At 51.5% G+C, this 16,638-nt stretch overlaps 1 protein-coding gene across 5 annotated transcripts in view; it reads left to right on the forward strand.

Moving 5' to 3' along the window:
* The first annotated feature begins 218 nt into the window (after positions 1-218).
* Positions 219-16,638, forward strand: part of IVD (isovaleryl-CoA dehydrogenase) — a 30,623-nt gene continuing 14,203 nt past the window's right edge. For 3 of the 5 annotated variants that reach the window (XM_024232142.2, XM_054531086.1, XM_054531084.2), the window contains exons 1-11: positions 228-371; positions 1,992-2,081; positions 2,305-2,356; positions 4,986-5,155; positions 5,618-5,711; positions 5,913-6,049; positions 7,351-7,447; positions 9,243-9,336; positions 9,753-9,834; positions 10,428-10,532; positions 10,640-10,712. In XM_024232142.2, the coding sequence (XP_024087910.2) occupies positions 228-371; positions 1,992-2,081; positions 2,305-2,356; positions 4,986-5,155; positions 5,618-5,711; positions 5,913-6,049; positions 7,351-7,447; positions 9,243-9,336; positions 9,753-9,834; positions 10,428-10,532; positions 10,640-10,712 (1,138 nt within the window). 5 annotated transcript variants of the gene reach the window in all.

The raw sequence follows: 16,638 nt of genomic DNA on the forward strand, positions 1-16,638 counted from the left end.
GGGCAGGGCCACTCGGCCTGCGGCTGTTGCACTAGCTGGAAGCTGGCAGGCGATCACGGTTGATTGGCTCGGGTGCGGTCCAAGGGCAGCACCGCCCTCGGCGGGCCGCCTAAGGTGATTGGCTGCTGCAGACCCACCCTCTCGCCGGTTTGCGAGGCTGCGAAGCCTGGATTGGTGGAGCTAAGAGCTGGCTCAGTTGCAGCGCTGGCTCTTCGTGCAGGGCAGAGATGGCGACTGCGACTCGGCTGCTGGGGTGGCGTGTGGCGAGCTGGAGGATGCGGCCGCCGCCTGCCGGCTTCGTTTCCCAGCGGGCCCACTCGCTTTTGCCCGTGGACGATGCAATCAACGGGCTAAGCGAGGAGCAGAGGCAGGTGAGGAGACTGACACCCTTCCTGGCCCCAAGGCCTCCTTCCTGCCTGGTCCCCATCGGCCCAGCGCCCACCCAGCCTTGGCTTTTGCCCGTGGGCCGTTGGGAGCGCCAGCGCGGGGGCGGGACGCGGGGCCTCCGACCTCGGGCCCAGTCCTCTGACCTCAGCCTTACGTCTGTGGAGTGAAGATTTGAGACCGTGGGACAGCACTGCTGGAAGTAGAGAGGAGGAGTCGAGGCTGGGAGAGCTCCTGGGAGACTGATGGTGTTTTGGTGGAGGATTAGCCAGGCTACCTACCGCTTGTGGCACAAGGGCCCTCAATCTGTATGTAGGTCACTTACACCTGAACAGTCTGAGGTATGCTTCTCACACCTGGGTGATCATCGTAATCACCAGGGAGTCTTTTTTGTGTAAACAGTTTGGGGGTTTTAAAAAGCCACAGTGAGCTCTCCTGTCGCTCTTCAGCCCATTAGGTCAAAACACAAAAGTTGAACAAGTACTTAAAAGAAGTAGTTGGAGGCCAGGCGCCGTGGCTCACACCTGTAATCCTAGCACCTTGGGAGGCCGAGGTGGGAGGATTGTTTGAGCTCAGGGGTTTGAGATCAGCCTGAGCAACATAGCCAGACCCCCATCTCATAAAAAATAGAAAAGAAGACAAAGAAGTATTTACAAATGGAGCAGAACCAGAGTCCTTCCTGAGGCTTCACTTGGAAGCTGGATGGAGTTAGCAGAGGTATGAGCCTCCCAGCAACTCCGTAGTTTATGTTTATATCCAGCGAGCGCTCAGAGCTTCTGTGAACCACCTCAGGCGGAAAGGGTTCAATCCCTGTTCTCAAGCTTTCCTGGCAAGAGGAGTTTCTTTTCTTTTTTTTTTTTGAGACGGAGTTTCACTCTTGTTGCCCAGGCTGGAGTGTAATGGCGTGATCTCCGCTCACCACAACGTCCGCCTCCCGGGTTCAAGTGATTCTCCTGCCTCAGCCTCCCAGGTAGCTGGGATTACAGGCATGCACCACCACGCCTGGCTAATTTTGTATTTTTAGTAGAGACAGAGTTTCTCCATGTTGGTCAGGCTGGTCTCAAACTCCCAACCTCAGGTGATCCTCCTGCCTCGGCCTCCCAAAGTGCTGGGATTACAGGCATGAGCCACCATGCCCAGCCGCCAAGAGGAGTTTCTAATCTCTTTGGGTAATCAGACCCAAAGGTTAAGGGGCTTCAAAGAGCCTGATAACTGTTGAGATCTGGAGGCTGCCTGGAATGCAGCTGGAGCACAGAGGGTGAGAGGTGGGAAGGTGATGGGGAAGCTAGGAGAGTCAGCTGGGGTCAGCTCCTGCAGGGCCTAGTATGCCTGGGTGAGAAGCTTGTGTTTTATTCTAAGTACAGTGGAAACCAATGGAATGATTTTTACGTAGGGTGTGACGTTTTAAAAATCACCATCAAGCTGTCTAGGCTGAAGACCTTAAGAAAGAGGGGTGAAGATCATCTCTGAGGAGGCATAAACTACTGAGGCCTCTCAGTTTCAGTCTGATGCTGTTTGGGGAAGTTACTTGTGGCCTTTTCTCTTGAATGTGCCTGGGTAGTGGAGATGCTGTCTGCAGTGGCATCTGTTTACCTCTCTCCTATTAGCTTCGTCAGACCGTGGCTAAGTTCCTTCAGGAGCACCTGGCCCCCAAGGCCCAGGAGATTGATCGCAGCAATGAGTTCAAGAACCTGCGAGTGAGTTGGGTGGCCCGGGCAGTGGGGGGCAGTCAGGGAGTGGGGCTGAGCTGCACTGCTGCCTGGAAGAGCTCACACAGTTTTCTGGTAAATGAAGCCTCTAAGCCTAAGCCTAAGAATGCAGCCCCTCTCTCTGAAGTGTTTGGGTCTCATTGTTCCAGCCACATGTGACTGGCTGCCTTCCCCTCAACACTCATTCCACTCCACTCCATTCTGTTGGCAGGAATTTTGGAAGCAGCTGGGGAACCTGGGCGTATTGGGCATCACAGCCCCTGGTGAGTATAGTGTCTTTCCCTAAAAAGAACTTTTCTTATGTGCCCTTTAAGACAGTTCCCAAAAGAAGCAGGAAGGGAAGGGAAAGATTGTGCTTAAAGAAACCCAGAACTGCATCTTTTGGACCTGTGAAAGCACCCATTGATTGTCAGCCCAGAGAACAGGACACTCTTCTAATTTATTAGACAGTGATGTGGAGAAGGCAGAGGGATTAATTAGGTCATTGTGGCTCACTTGGATCAGGATCAGTCCAACTCTTGAACTCTGCATACTTAATAGGCTCACCCAGGTGATTTGGGAAGTTTAGAAAACTCTGGGTCAAGTGGTTGTCTTCATAGTACCTCAGTCTTACTGCCTCCCCTAATCCCTATAAGCTTTGTCCTACCAGTGGCCTCTCGGCAGGAACACTCTGGGCAGGTGTGTCCCAGCAGGGACTGCCTGTGTCCTCTTCTGCTTAAACCTTGGAGCTCATTTGGGAGCAGATGGCAGGGGGAGTAGGGTGGCGGCTGGGCAGGGGAGAGAGATGTCTATCTGGGCTTCCAGGTGAGGTGGCCAGATGATGTGTTTAGTAGGCTGTCCGGAGGGAGAAGGCAGGGAGCTGGCAGGCTCTGGTTTGGATATTATTAACCTCTGAAAGAGGCCCAGACTGGCTTGCAGTGCCCGGTAAAGAGATGAGCCTAGGCCAGGCGCAGTTGCTCACACCTGTAATCCCAGCACTTTGGGAGGCCGAGGCAGGTGGATCACCTGAGGTCGTGAGCTCGAGACCAGCCTGACCAACATGGAGAAACTCTGTCTCTACTAAAAATACAAAATTAGCTGGGCATGGTGGTACATCCCTGTAATCCCAGCTACTCGGGAGGCTGAGGCAGGAGAATTGCTTGAACCTGGGAGGCGGAGGTTGCAGTGAGCTGAGATCATGCCACTGCACTCCAGCCTGGGCAACCGAGTAAAACTCCGTTTCAAAAAAAAAAAGAAAGCCCAGCCTGCTTGGGCCTGTATTCACTCTGGGCATGAGAGTATGAGTGGAACCCAATATACTTCTCCTTACATCCTAGAAAGTTATATCACCTTTCATAAAATGAAACCATTTGAAGATTAATTGAAACCATCTTAATGTAAAAGCATTGGGGGAAAGGCTGCTGAGTACTCATAAGCAAGACTCTCCTATTGTGTTTTGGGGGTTTATGCACCCCATTCCCTGCAGACAATATGCTTCTGAATCAGATTGTATTTTACGGAAGAAAGAGGCAGTTAGAAATCAGATGAACATGGCCAGGTGTGGTAGTGGGCTCCTATAATCCGAGCGACTCGGGAGGCCAAGGCAGGAGGATCGCTTGAGCCCAGGAGTTCAAGGCTGCAGTAAGCCATGATTACACCATTGCACCCCAGCCTGGATAAGAGAGTGAGAGCCCGCCTCTTGAAAAAAAAAAAGAAAAGAAATCAGATGAAAACTCTTTAAGGGAACCTGAAAAAGAAAGCTGGTTACAAGTTCTGGTTTCTGCATGATGTCATCGTGGCTGTTTCTAATGTCACCTGCCTTCAGGCTTTCCTTCCTGCAGTTGTAGGGGCAGGTCAAGGTTTCCTTAGAGCCTAGGACGAGCCTGACTTATTGGTCAGAGTGAACATGTGTATAGGACCTTGCTAGGCTTGACCCCAGCAGGGCTGGGGGTGGTATCAGGTGTCTCAGCCACTTTGAGTTTGGATCTGCTGCCAAGGAAAAACCGTATATTTTATGAGGAGTTCTGAAATTCTCTGCCAGCATCTCATCTGCCCTCTGCTGCACAGCTCACCTCAAGATTGTCCCTGAGGCTGTGGCTCTCCTGTCCTGTCACCAGTCCTGCTCTTCTTTCTTTTTTTTTTTTTGACACAGAGTCTCACTCTGTCGCCCAGGCTGGAGTGCAGTGGCGCGATCTTGGCTCTCTGCAAGCTTCACCTCCCGGGTTCACACCATTCTCCTGCCTCAGCCTCCCGAGTAGCTGGGACTACAGGCGCCCGCCACCATGCCCAGCTAATTTTTTGTATTTTTAGTAGAGACAGGGTTTCACCGTGTTAGCCAGGATGGTCTTGATCTCCTGACCTCGTGATCTGCCCGCTTCGGCCTCCCAAAGTGCTGGGATTACAGGCGTGAGCCCCATGCCCGGCCTCCAGTCCTGCTCCTTTGGGTTCAGCCTTATGCTATAAAATCTCATCTTCCTTAGGCCTTTTGCAGACATATCAGATCCTCTGGCTTTGTATCTGTTCTTGGTACTTTGGACACCACCTCCACCCCAATGCCTTTGTTTTTCTCCAGGCCCTCTTTCTTCATTTATTCATCTGCCTCTGCATTTCTGTAACTTTCTGAGTAGTGGGTGCTCAGGTTGTTCACTTCATCAAGAAGTCTGTCTGGGATAAAGCAGGAGTTGCAATGATTGCCTTCTGAATCACCCCTCAGCTGATTAGCACCAGCAGGCAAAACCAGTCCAGTGAGCTTGTAAGCAGGTCTGTGGTATCAGCTTATTCTTGTTGCTAGAGAGAATTTGGAATAGGTGCTACAAGGTGCTTCCCTTCTGCCATCCAATGTGAGATTCTTAATGAATGTCCCGATTTAATCTGGGCTGCGTTTTCCACTCCCTTGTACCACACCACTCACAGTTCAGTATGGCGGCTCTGGCCTGGGCTACCTGGAGCATGTGCTGGTGATGGAGGAGATATCCCGAGCTTCTGGAGCAGTGGGGCTCAGTTACGGTGCCCACTCCAACCTCTGCATCAACCAGCTTGTACGCAATGGGAATGAGGCCCAGAAAGAGAAGTATCTCCCGAAGGTGAGGAAATGGAAATGTAATACACGCTAATCTCACAGTGCAACCACCAACTATAAGATACCCTCTCCCCTTGGGGGCCAGTCAGACCTGCTTTCTGTAGCATGCTGCCATGAACCAAATGTGGTTAGGAAGGGGCCATGGATTGCTTTAAAATACTTGAGCCAAAAATAATAAAAATAGGACCAGAACCCTTGCATTGAACAACAGACAGACAACATTTGAAGAGAACTCTGAGAAATGGAAGAGTAGGACTAGCTTCCTTTGCAATAGGAATGGAAAAAGGAGAGGCATTTTCAGCCTTGTAGCTATTGGGCTTAGAAGAGACTTCTAGAACTTTACCGATACCCTGGTCTGAGAGAGAAATTTGAAGGGGTGTAATGTGGACAGGAAGAAGCAGTACCAGTGAGCTGCTCTAGGGTACTCCGAGGTTGTAACAAGGCCTGTTGGGGGTTTTCCTTGCAGCTGATCAGTGGTGAGTACATCGGAGCCCTGGCCATGAGTGAGCCCAATGCAGGCTCTGATGTTGTCTCTATGAAGCTCAAAGCGGAAAAGAAAGGTGAGGCCACTTTCAACTTGGGAGCCAAAATGGGCAGAGGTACAGACATTATCAGGGTGAGGGAGCAACAATTGGGGGTGGCCCCTGCTGGGTTTCCAGAACTTTCTCAAAGGTGGACAGCTTCTTGCTCAGCAGAAGGTCTATGGCCTGGCTGAGACAGGCCAAGATGGCTTGAGCAAATAGCCAACATCCTGCCCTTAGGAAATCACTATATCCTGAATGGCAACAAGTTCTGGATCACTAATGGCCCTGATGCTGACGTCCTGATTGTCTATGCCAAGACAGATCTGGCTGCTGTGCCAGCTTCTAGGGGCATCACAGCCTTCATTGTGGAGAAGGTGAGTATAGGTGGGTGCAGGGCCAGGGAGGCTTCTGCCTCCTGACAGTGGTACCAGAGATAGCCCCTTCACTGATCTCAAATGGAATCAGTGTTGTGTGCTCTGCAAGGCCCCCAGAGGTGGGGGTGAGGCAGGAAGCAGACTGCAAGGAGGGTGACCAAAAGTCCAGGAAGTCCAGGGCAGATGGGTCACTTCTGAAGACGGTGGAGCCGTCCTCAGCACCAGGCCACACAAAGAGATCTAGAAAGGGGAGGACTAAAAGGAGGTCAGGACATGACAGTCAGGGTACCATTGGTGGACCTGATGAGTGTGGCCATGGGAGACTGAGGTGTGGGTGGGATGCAAGTGGAGACTGCCCCTGCAACAGCCTTGACAACAGAAGCAAGAAGGAAGCAGAGCAGGAGTTCAAATGAAAAGTTAGGAGTTTGGGTTTGTTTTTAGAAATGAGAGAACTGAGCAGATTTTTTGGTCAGAAGGAGAAAAAGGGAAGAAAAAAGAAAATAGAGGGAGAAATTGAAAAGTGTGGGAATGAGTGGGCAGAACACAATGGGTGAGTGGGGGCAGAAGAGAGAAGGATGGGTTACAGGTGATGGTGCAGGAACCACCTGCCTAACGATCATAAGGAGGAAGCCAGAGGCCCTGTGAAGGCTGGGGCCACGGGTGGGGGAGTTGACAGAGAGTTTCATGAATGAGTATTGTAAAGGTTTGCGGTACCCTCCATAGAGAGGGGGAAAGTAGCTGTCTAGGGTTGGAGCAGTAGGGACCTGGCTGAGATTGGAAATGTCAAGGTTGTGTGATGCCACCCTCATTACAGGCTGAAGGCAGCATGTGCCAGCACTTTGCTGGGCACTTGCCAAAATGTGCTGCAACCCAGTAGTCCAGGTCAAAGCACAGAGGGCTCAGTTCAGTCCTAGTGGGATCCCTTTGGGTACAGACAGGAGAACAACGGAGAATAAGGGAATTGACCGGGCTGGTGACAGTGTCTTGGAAGTAATGTCCCCTGGGGGAGGGAAATAAGGCCAGAGGGGTCAGGAGGGCTCAGGGAACTGAGCATATCATTGAGAAAGAACTGTCCCCATGAGAACTGGGGAGAACACAAGCTAGTGGCAGAGGAGGCTGGGATCAATCTGGGGCGTTAGCACCGGAAGGTCCTGGGGGGAGCATAGGACTAGGATGCTGCCATGCTGTGCAGGTACAGGGACTCAATAGGAAGGTGGGTGCCTTCTTCCCAGGGGCCTTTCCTTTACCAGGCCCCCTTGGGGTTATTCTGTAACCAGGACCACCTTTTGTTTCCTGTAAAGGGTATGCCTGGCTTTAGCACCTCTAAGAAGCTGGACAAGCTGGGGATGCGGGGCTCTAACACCTGTGAGCTAATCTTTGAAGACTGCAAGGTTCCTGGTAAGTAGCAGCGAGAATCGGGGAGCCCCTCTCCTGACTCCCTTCCAGGCTGATCTGGCTGTTCTCAAGTTGAGAAAGCCTCTGGGTTAGAGAGGCTTGGCATTGTTAGCGCTTCAGTGACATGTGGCTAGGCTGTGAACTGGGGCTGCTGGACAGCGCTCCTTCCTGGCCAGGGCCCTGCAGCGGCATGCCTGACTGACATCACACACTCCACGTAGGGTCTGTACTCAGTAGCCGGAGGAGAAGGGTCAGACCTACCCTTTCCCACTGATGTCCTGCAGTCTTCCTGTACTTTCGCCCATCCACTGCATGTGAGTAACTCATTAACTCACGTTTTTGTAAAATATTTTAAAAATGAGTTATTCATTTTTAGCATTAATGATGCTAAGAAAAAAAACAAAACAAAACATCTGAATCCACTGATGGAAGCCAGACTCAGTAGAGAGAAGACAGTTCTGTTTGAGTATGAGTATTTTCTCCCCCGAGGTGTAACTGAAATGTGACATGGTGGAGCACTGTGGGAAAGCCAGCACAGCCATCATGTACTAACCAGACCAGGGGCATGGATTTGTTGTTTGGGGTTTTTTTTTGTTTGTTTGTTTGTTTGTTTGTTTTTTGAGAAGGAGTCTTGGCTCTGTTGCCCAGGCTAGAGTGCAGTGGCGTGATCTCAGCTCACGGCAGCCTCCACCTCCTGGGTTCTAGTGATTCTCCTGCCTCAGCCTCCCGAGTAGCTGGGATTACAGGCATGCGCCACCCTGCCCAGCTAATTTTTTTTTGTTTTCTTGAGATGGAGTGTCGCTCTTGTTGCCCAGGGCTGGAGTGCAATGGCGCCATCTTGGTTCACGCACCCTCCGCCCCCTGGGTTCAAGTGATTCTCCTGTCTCAGCCTTCTGAGTAGCTGGGATGACAGGCACACACCGCCCAGCTAATTTTGTATTTTTAGTAGAGACAGATGGGGTTTCACCATGTTGGCCAGGCTGCTCTCGAACTCCTGACCTCAGGTGATCCACCCTTCTCAGCCTCCCAAAGTGCCAGGATTATAGGCCTGAGCCACTGTGCCTGGCCAGGGGCATGGATTTGATCAACAGTTAGGTTTGCTGTCTGCCTCAGCCATGTACCATGCCTATCACCGACAGCCCAAAAAAGTGTGCTTTAATTACAGGGAGCATCCAGGGAGGGGGAGCTGTGCAGCTCCTTCTTTGTTGACAGGAAAAAATTCAGCTAGCATTAAAGGCAGGTCAGTAGTGTCAACTCGTTTTCCTGCCCACACCTCCCAAGGCCATCCAGTCTCCTGGCTTTACTGGGTGGAGAGGTGCTCAGCAGCTTCTGTCTCTAGCTCTGAATGGCCTGTCTCCTGGACAAAGAAGCTTTCATGGACTACCCTGCAGGGAGGTGACATTGGACCAGAGCTGACTCCACCTGGGGGAAAGAGTAATTCTCTGGTTTCTTTATAGGTGCCTGTGTAGAAACAGTCAGGGAGGGATTGGGTGACTTCTAGACCAATTAACTTTTCTTCTTTCCCATCCAAGGGAGTCCAGAGAGGGAAGGGAAAGATCTAACAACCCTGGGCTTTGTGGTTGGCCTCGTGGATGGGGTGGGAGTCCTGGCAGCTCCACTTCTGACTGGAAGGGGTTCACTTGATCCTTTTCTTTCACCTGGAACCTTAGTTGAATAAAGGTCAAGTGACATATTTTAGTGCCTTACTTGAGAGCCATGTTTCCAAATCTAGTACCTTTGATAAAAGTGAGGAGGCTGTGGACAGCTCTCTCCCTCTGACCAGCACTTATCCTGGCAGCTGCCAACATCCTGGGCCATGAGAATAAGGGTGTCTACGTGCTGATGAGTGGGCTGGACCTGGAACGGCTGGTGCTGGCCGGGGGGCCTCTCGGGTAAGTGTGAGGCTTGGGGGAAGCTGGGCTCTGTCGGCCTCCTCAGCAGGTGACCCATCATGAGCAGCAGCAGCCTTCCCCTTGCAGGGCCAAAGGGAGCTGCCTCCTGGCCCTGCATTCTCCTGGGAGACAAAAGGAACCTCCTTCTCCCATGTTGAATTTCTTCCCACAGCAGGGAAATATCATTAACTAACAGACAAAAGGCCTGAGGAGCAGGGTGGCTTACTCGGCTGTGAAACGACACCTGGGCTGTCACGCCCCTGCACCTCTGGTCAATCAGTGCCGTAACTGTGGCAAGACTTCCTGAAGTTGCTTTTCTCCTCCCTGGGATTCTGGCCTTCCCACGCTAGCATTTTGCCACCACACCCGGTGGTGGGATGAGGAGGTGCCCACGGGGCCTTTCTCCTTTCTGACAGGCTCATGCAAGCGGTCCTGGACCACACCATTCCCTACCTGCACGTGAGGGAAGCCTTTGGCCAGAAGATCGGCCACTTCCAGGTGAGCCGAGTGCTTTTGCTGACACGTACTCTTCGACTGGGCTAAAGTTTTCTTTGAAAAGAGAGAGGAAGTGAGGTGGGCACCATGGATATTTACTGTCTCCTCTAGCAAATTGAGCTTGACTGGTTGGAATGCAGGCTTCCTCAGCATGCAGCCTGACTCTGGAAGTCATCAGGAAGTTCACCACATTGCCACCTCGATTCCTGTGCGAGGTGGATGAACTAGACATTGTAAGGTTGGAGAGCAAAGCGTGCAGGTTGTGGAGGCAGAAGGGAAAGAGGTTGCTATTTGTAGTTAGACCTTCTGGTCCGAAGAAGCTGCTGGAAGGTAATAAGCTGAAGTAAATGGTGCCTTGGGAGCCATGCCTTTCGGAGGCAGTGATGGCCACTTCAGGGTGTAATGCGGGCTGTTGAACAGCCACTCTCTGGCCCTAACTCCCACAGCTGCCTCCATCTCCATCATCCTGGGTAAATCCCATCTCCTCTCCATGCCCCTGCTTCCTCATCTTTGGCTGTCTTGTTGCCGTTGCTGACCTGCTTTTGGTAACTGAGAGTGTTCCAGCATGTTGACCTGTGACATCCCTTTGTGCCCAGTTGATGCAGGGGAAGATGGCTGACATGTACACCCGCCTCATGGCGTGTCGGCAGTATGTCTACAATGTCGCCAAGGCCTGCGATGAGGGCCATTGCACTGCTAAGGTGAGGGCCAGCCTCAGTCGGGGAGAGGCGGGGGCAGTGGGCCAGCTGCTCGGACTTACTGTCTGCGTGCCTCGCAGGGCCCAGCTGACCTGAGCTTCCTCCCGTAGGACTGTGCAGGTGTGATCCTTTACTCAGCTGAGTGTGCCACACAGGTAGCCCTGGACGGCATTCAGTGTTTTGGTGAGTGATCCCCACTTCCCACTCCCAGGGCTCCCTCACTCCTAGGGCCTGTGGCTGCTTCAGAAAGCAGTTTCGGGGCGGGCGTGGTGGCTCACACCTATAATCCCAGCACTTTGGGAGGCCGAGGTAGGCGGATCACCTGAGGTCAGGAGTTCAAGACCAGCCTGGCCAACATGGTGAAACCCCATGCCGGGCATGATGATGCATGCCTGTAATCCCAGCTACTTGGGAGGCTGAGGCAGGAGAATCGCTTGAACCCGGGAGGCAGAGGTTGCAGTGAACCAAGATTGCACCATTGCACTCCAGCCTAGGTGACAGAGCGAGAGGCTGTCTCAAAAAAAAAAAAAAGCAGTTTCCTCTCCACTTCTCCACTCCTCACTATGTGCTTATGCTAGGCCCAGCTGAGCTGGGACCTTCGGGCTCTTTCTGTCCCAGTTACAAGGAGGAAATGGAAAGCAAATGAGAAAACTGCTAGATGCCAGGAGTTGCTGCTGCCTTCGGCAACACCCCCCACTCATCCTCCCTGCCTCATAGACGCTAGGAAATGGGAAAGGGAGATGTCTCAGAGGTAGACCATGCTTGTTTCCATGCTGTGCGGTGGTTAAGAACACAGACTCAAGCCAAGCAGCTGAGGTTTGAATCCTTGAGCTGCTATGCCGGTGTCCTCTCATCCCCATTTGCCATGCCTGTCAGTGGCACCCCTCTTTCTTTGTCTGGTAACCTTAGCATTCTGGGTGGCCTTTCAGCCGCAACCTCTTGCCCACCCTACCCCCAACAAGGTACAGTAGTCCCCTCTTCTCCTCGGCTTTTCTTTCCACAGTTTCAGTTAGTGTGGTCAACCAAGGTCCAAATATACTAAATGGGTCTGGGTACGGTGGCTCACACCAATAATCCCAGCACTTTGGGAGGCTGAGACGGGCAGATCACCTGAGGTCAGGAGTTTGAGACCATCCTGGCCAACATGGTGAAACCCCGTCTCTCCTGAAGATACAAAAATTAACCAGGCGTGGTGATGCATGCCTGTAATCCCAGCTACTTGGGAGGCTGAGGCAGGAGAATCGCTGCAACTTGGGAGGCAGAGGTTGCAGTGAGCTGAGATCATGCCATTGCACTCCAGCCTGGGTGACAGAGCAAGATTCCATCTCAAAAAAAAGAAAAAAAATGTCTGGCTGGGCACAGTGGCTCACACCTGTAATTCCAGCACTTTAGGAGGCTGCGACCGGTGAATCACCTGAGATCAGGAGTTCGAGACCAGCCTGGCCAACATGGTGAAACCCCGTCTCTACTAAAAATATAAAAAAAAAAATTAGCCGAGTGTGGTGGCAGGAGCCTGTAATCCCAGCTATTTGGAAGGCTGAGGCTGGAGAATCACTTGAACCCAGGAGGCGGAGGTTGCAGTGACCGGAAATTGCACCATTGCACTCCAGCCTGAGTGACAAGAGTGAAACTCCGTCTCGGAAAAAAAAAAAAAAAAAAAAAGGCCGGGCGCGGTGGCTCACACCTGTAATCCCAGCACTTTGGGAGGCCGAGGCAGGTGGATCACCTGAGGTCAGGAGTTTGAGACCAGCCTGACCAATGTGGTGAAACCCCATCTCTACTAAAATACAAAAATTAGCTGGGTGCGGTGGTGCGCGCCTGTAATCCCAGCTACTCAGGAGGCTGAGGCAGGAGAATCACTTGAACCTTGGAGGCGGAGGTTGCAGAGAGCCAAGATCATGCCACTGCACTCCAGCCTAGGCAACAGAGCATGACTCCTTCTCAAAAAAAAAAAAAAAAAAAAAAAGCTAAATAGAAATTTCTAGAAATAGTTCATAAGTTTAAAATCCACGCCATCCTGAATAGCTTGAAGTGTTGTTCCATGCTGCTCTGTCATGTTTGGTACGTGAATCGTCCCTTTGTGCAGCCTATTTATGCTATGTGGGCTACCTGCCCATTAGTAGTCACCTAGGGTATCCAATCAGCTGTCCTGATATCAGAGTGCCTGTGTTCAAGTAACTCTTATTATTTTGCTCAGTGGCCCCAAATTGCAAGAGTAGTGATGCTGGCATGTCATAATAGTTCTATTTTAGTATTTGTTATTATTGTTGATCTCTTACTATGCCTAGCTCATAAATTAAACTTTCTCATAAGTATGTATGTATAGGGAAAAAAACAACATATATATGGGGTTTGGTACTATCTACGGTTTCAGGCATCCACTGGGGTCTTGGAATGTATCCCCCAAGGATAAGGAAGGACTAGTGTATTCCCCACACCCCTCCCTCTTGCTACCTTTTGCTGCTTTTCTTTAATCACCTTCTCCTCCTGTGGCCTGTTTCTATATACTTGGCATTCTGTTTGCTTTCTTTGTTTTGCCCACTGTCAATCACTTCCTTTCTTCTCTGCCCAAACCCTGGTTGCAGGTGGCAATGGCTACATCAATGACTTTCCCATGGGCCGCTTTCTTCGAGATGCCAAGCTGTATGAGATAGGGGCTGGGACCAGCGAGGTGAGGCGGCTGGTCATCGGCAGAGCCTTCAATGCAGACTTTCACTAGTCCTGAGACCCTTCGCCCCCGTTTCCTGCACCTAGTGGCCTTTCTTGGGAAGTAGAGATGTGGCGGCTTTCCCATCCTGCCCACAGCAGGCCCTCCTGCCCAGCTGCTCTTGTCAGCCCTCTGGCCTCTGGATGAGGTTGACTTCTCCACAACAGCTCCCAAGCATCATGGGCCTCACAGCCGGGCCTGTGCCACGACTAGTGTTCTGTGATTTAAAAGGGATTCAGCAGGAGGCATATTGTCTGGGGATTGTTGGGACAGGTTTTGGTGACTCTGTGCCCTTGCTCTCTAACTTCTGAGCCCACCTCCCAGGATAGGCACCTGGGGGCATGCAGGTACCCACCTCTTTCTCTTGGGTGAGCCTCTGGCAGGGAGATCTCTCTGCTCAAGCACAGCAGAATCATGGCCCCTCTCCATGAACTGGAACTTGGTACAGGTTAAGTATCCCTAATCCTAAAATCTGAAACACTTCTGCTTCCAAGCATTTTGGATAAGGCAAATTCAACTTTCAGTCTCTTTTCTGGGGGAAAAAAATAATAAACCTACCCTAGCCAGGCGTGGTGGCTCACGCTTGTCATCCCAGCACTTCAGGAGGCCGAGGTGGGTGGATCACCTGAGGTCAGGAGTTCAAGACCAGCCTGGCCAACATGTGGAAACCTCATCCCAACTAAAAATAGAAAAAAATTAGTTGGGCATGGTGGTGGGTGCCTGTAATCCCAGCTACTTCAGAAGGCTGAGGCAGGAGAATCACTTGAACCCAGGAGACGGAGGTTGCAGTGAGCCGAGATTGTGCCATTGCACTCCAGCCTGGGCAACAAGAGCAAAACTCTTCAAAAAACAAAACAAAAAAAACCTGGCCCTTGTTTCTTCCAGTTTCTAGAGGTATCAGCTCCTAGCAGCTTATGAACACATATGCTTGCTTGGCCAGGCAGGGTGGTGTGTGCCTATAATCCCAGCACTTTGGGAGGCCAAGGCAGGTGGATCACTTGCACTCAGGAGTTCAAGACCAGCCTGGCCAACGTGGTGAAACCCCATCTCTACTAAAAATACAAAAATTAGCCAGGAGTGGTGGTGCACGTCTGTAATCCCAGCTACTCAGGAGGCTGAGGCAGGAGAATCACTTGAACCCGGGAGGTGGAGGTTGCAATGAGCCAATATGACACCGCTGCATTCCAGCCTGGGCCATAGAGCGAGACTCTGTCTCAAAAAAGGAAAGAAAAATAGGCTGGGCGCAGTGGTTCACGCCTGTAATCCCAACACTTTGGGAGGCCGAGGCAGGTGGATCACGAGTTCAGGAGTTCAAGACCAGCCTGGCCAAGATGGTAAAACCTCGTCTCTACTAAAAATACAAAAATTAGCCAGGTGTGGTGGCAGTCGCCTGTAATTGCAGCTACTCAGGAGGCTGAGGCAGAGAACTGCTTGAACCCGGGAGGTGGAGTTTGCAGTGAGCCAAGATCACACCACTGCACTCCAGCTTGGGCGACAGAGCGAGACTCTGTCTCAAAAAATAATAGGCCGGGCATGGTGGCTCACGTCTGTAATCCCAGCACTTTGGGAGGCCGAGGCGGGCAGATCACAAGGTCAGGAGTTCGAGACCAGCCTGACGACCAACATGTGAAACCTCGTCTCTACTAAAAATGCAAAAATTAGCCAGGCCTGGTGGCACGCGCCTGTAATCCCAGTTACTCGGAAGACTGAGGCAGGAGAATCGCTTGAACGCAGGAGGCAGAGGTTGCAGGAGCTGAGATTGCGCCATTGCACTCCAGCCTGGGCAACAGAGTGAGACTCTGTCTCAAAAAATAATAATAAAATAAATGAACACACATGCTGCTGAGTCCGCAGGGGGGCAGAGCAGAGGACAGCGTGCTTTTGTGTGATGTTGGAAGACTGGCTCCTCCTGTACAGCACCTCTGAGTCCTTGTGCACCACCCTGCCACGGGCACCATCCAGTCCTGGCCATGTGACCACCCATAGCTGACTGGGCAGCAGGCATAGGCCCTACCCGAGCAGGCCAGAGTTGGCTCGCCTGACTCCAGCTGAGGCTGCCTGTGTACATTTCTCCAGATACCCTATGGCTAATTTTGTTATAACTGCACAGTGGCTGCCGCCATTTTGTATTAAATATATTGTGAAGCAAACCTATCTGGGGAGAAGCAATCTACTTGCCGCTGCTTCCTGTCTAGATCCAGCTTGTGTCCTTGGAGAGTGGCTGGTCCAGGTCCTATTCCTGTCCTCCAGCCCGTTCTTTCATGAGGGACAGGAAGGTAAAATCAGCCCTTAGGATAGAGGTCTCAGCCTCCCTTTCCCAGATCTCCCAGTGAGTTTTAAAGGAAGCAGGGAGCCCAGAGTGCTAAGTTCTTACAGCTAGAAGGAAGCTTATAGATTTCTGAAAACTGCCCCTATGTTTTTAAAAAGATCAATACAATTTGACTTTCTCAAGGTCAAAACGAATTAGAATCCAGATCTGCTAGTGGCAAAAATGGGGGTGTTCTGAGAATTCCAGCTTTGGGGCCCACTGTACAGCAGTCTGGATAGAGTGTGATCTGAGAAGGGAATGGGTCTGGGTTGTTCCACCCCTTCTGAGTTCTGAAAAGAGGGAACTGGTTTTCTTGGCTCTCAGCGCCTATCCTGGCTTTTGGTCCTGGCCTGCAGCCAAGTGCTGTTCCTAGTCTGAGGCTTGAGACAGGTGGGGTGGGCTCCTCACCAACCCCAGTTCAGTCCCATCCTGAGGGCAAGATCCTGGGCTCATAGGCCATCCCTTTCACTTCCTTGTCTTGCTCCCTGCTGTGTTGGAGATGAATGTGACTAAAAGGGCCATCTTGCTGGCTTAATGTGTGGCTGGAGAGACCAGCCTGGAGACAATGTGGCAAAATGGGGCGCTTCATCCAGTCAGTCTAAGCCCTGTCGACTTGGGGAGGTGATTTCTTTCCTGGTTCTATATGTGAAGCAAAATAAATGTTTTAAAATTAAAAGCAAAAAAACAAAATGAACCATGCAGCCTGAGTGGTAAATGGAAGAACAAGGGGCACGTCTACTTTGGTTCTTGTGGGCGTGTTTGGTTTCCTACATGCATTGGGCAAATCTGCAGCACCAGCTGCCAGCACTGCTCCTTCCTGCGGCTGGCTCTTATTCCACTCCAATTTTAGGCAGGTCACACTATCAGGGCAGCCCGCTGCTGTTGATGCTGCCTGCCCTGTGGGAGGGCAACAGAACCTTGGGATGTTTTTTTAGCGTGGTTTGAGCACACCCCTTATCAGAATTTGGCAACCTGGAATAAATGCAGGTTCCTAGATCCTGCCCCAGACCTAATCACATCCCCAAGGGTGATTCTACAAGGCAATCTTCTACAACCACCATCTGGGTCCTAAAGCAGGCTTCCCCAGGAGCCTA

Source organism: Pongo abelii, chromosome 16, assembly GCF_028885655.2.
Source record: "Pongo abelii isolate AG06213 chromosome 16, NHGRI_mPonAbe1-v2.0_pri, whole genome shotgun sequence".
NCBI lineage: Eukaryota > Metazoa > Chordata > Mammalia > Primates > Hominidae > Pongo > Pongo abelii.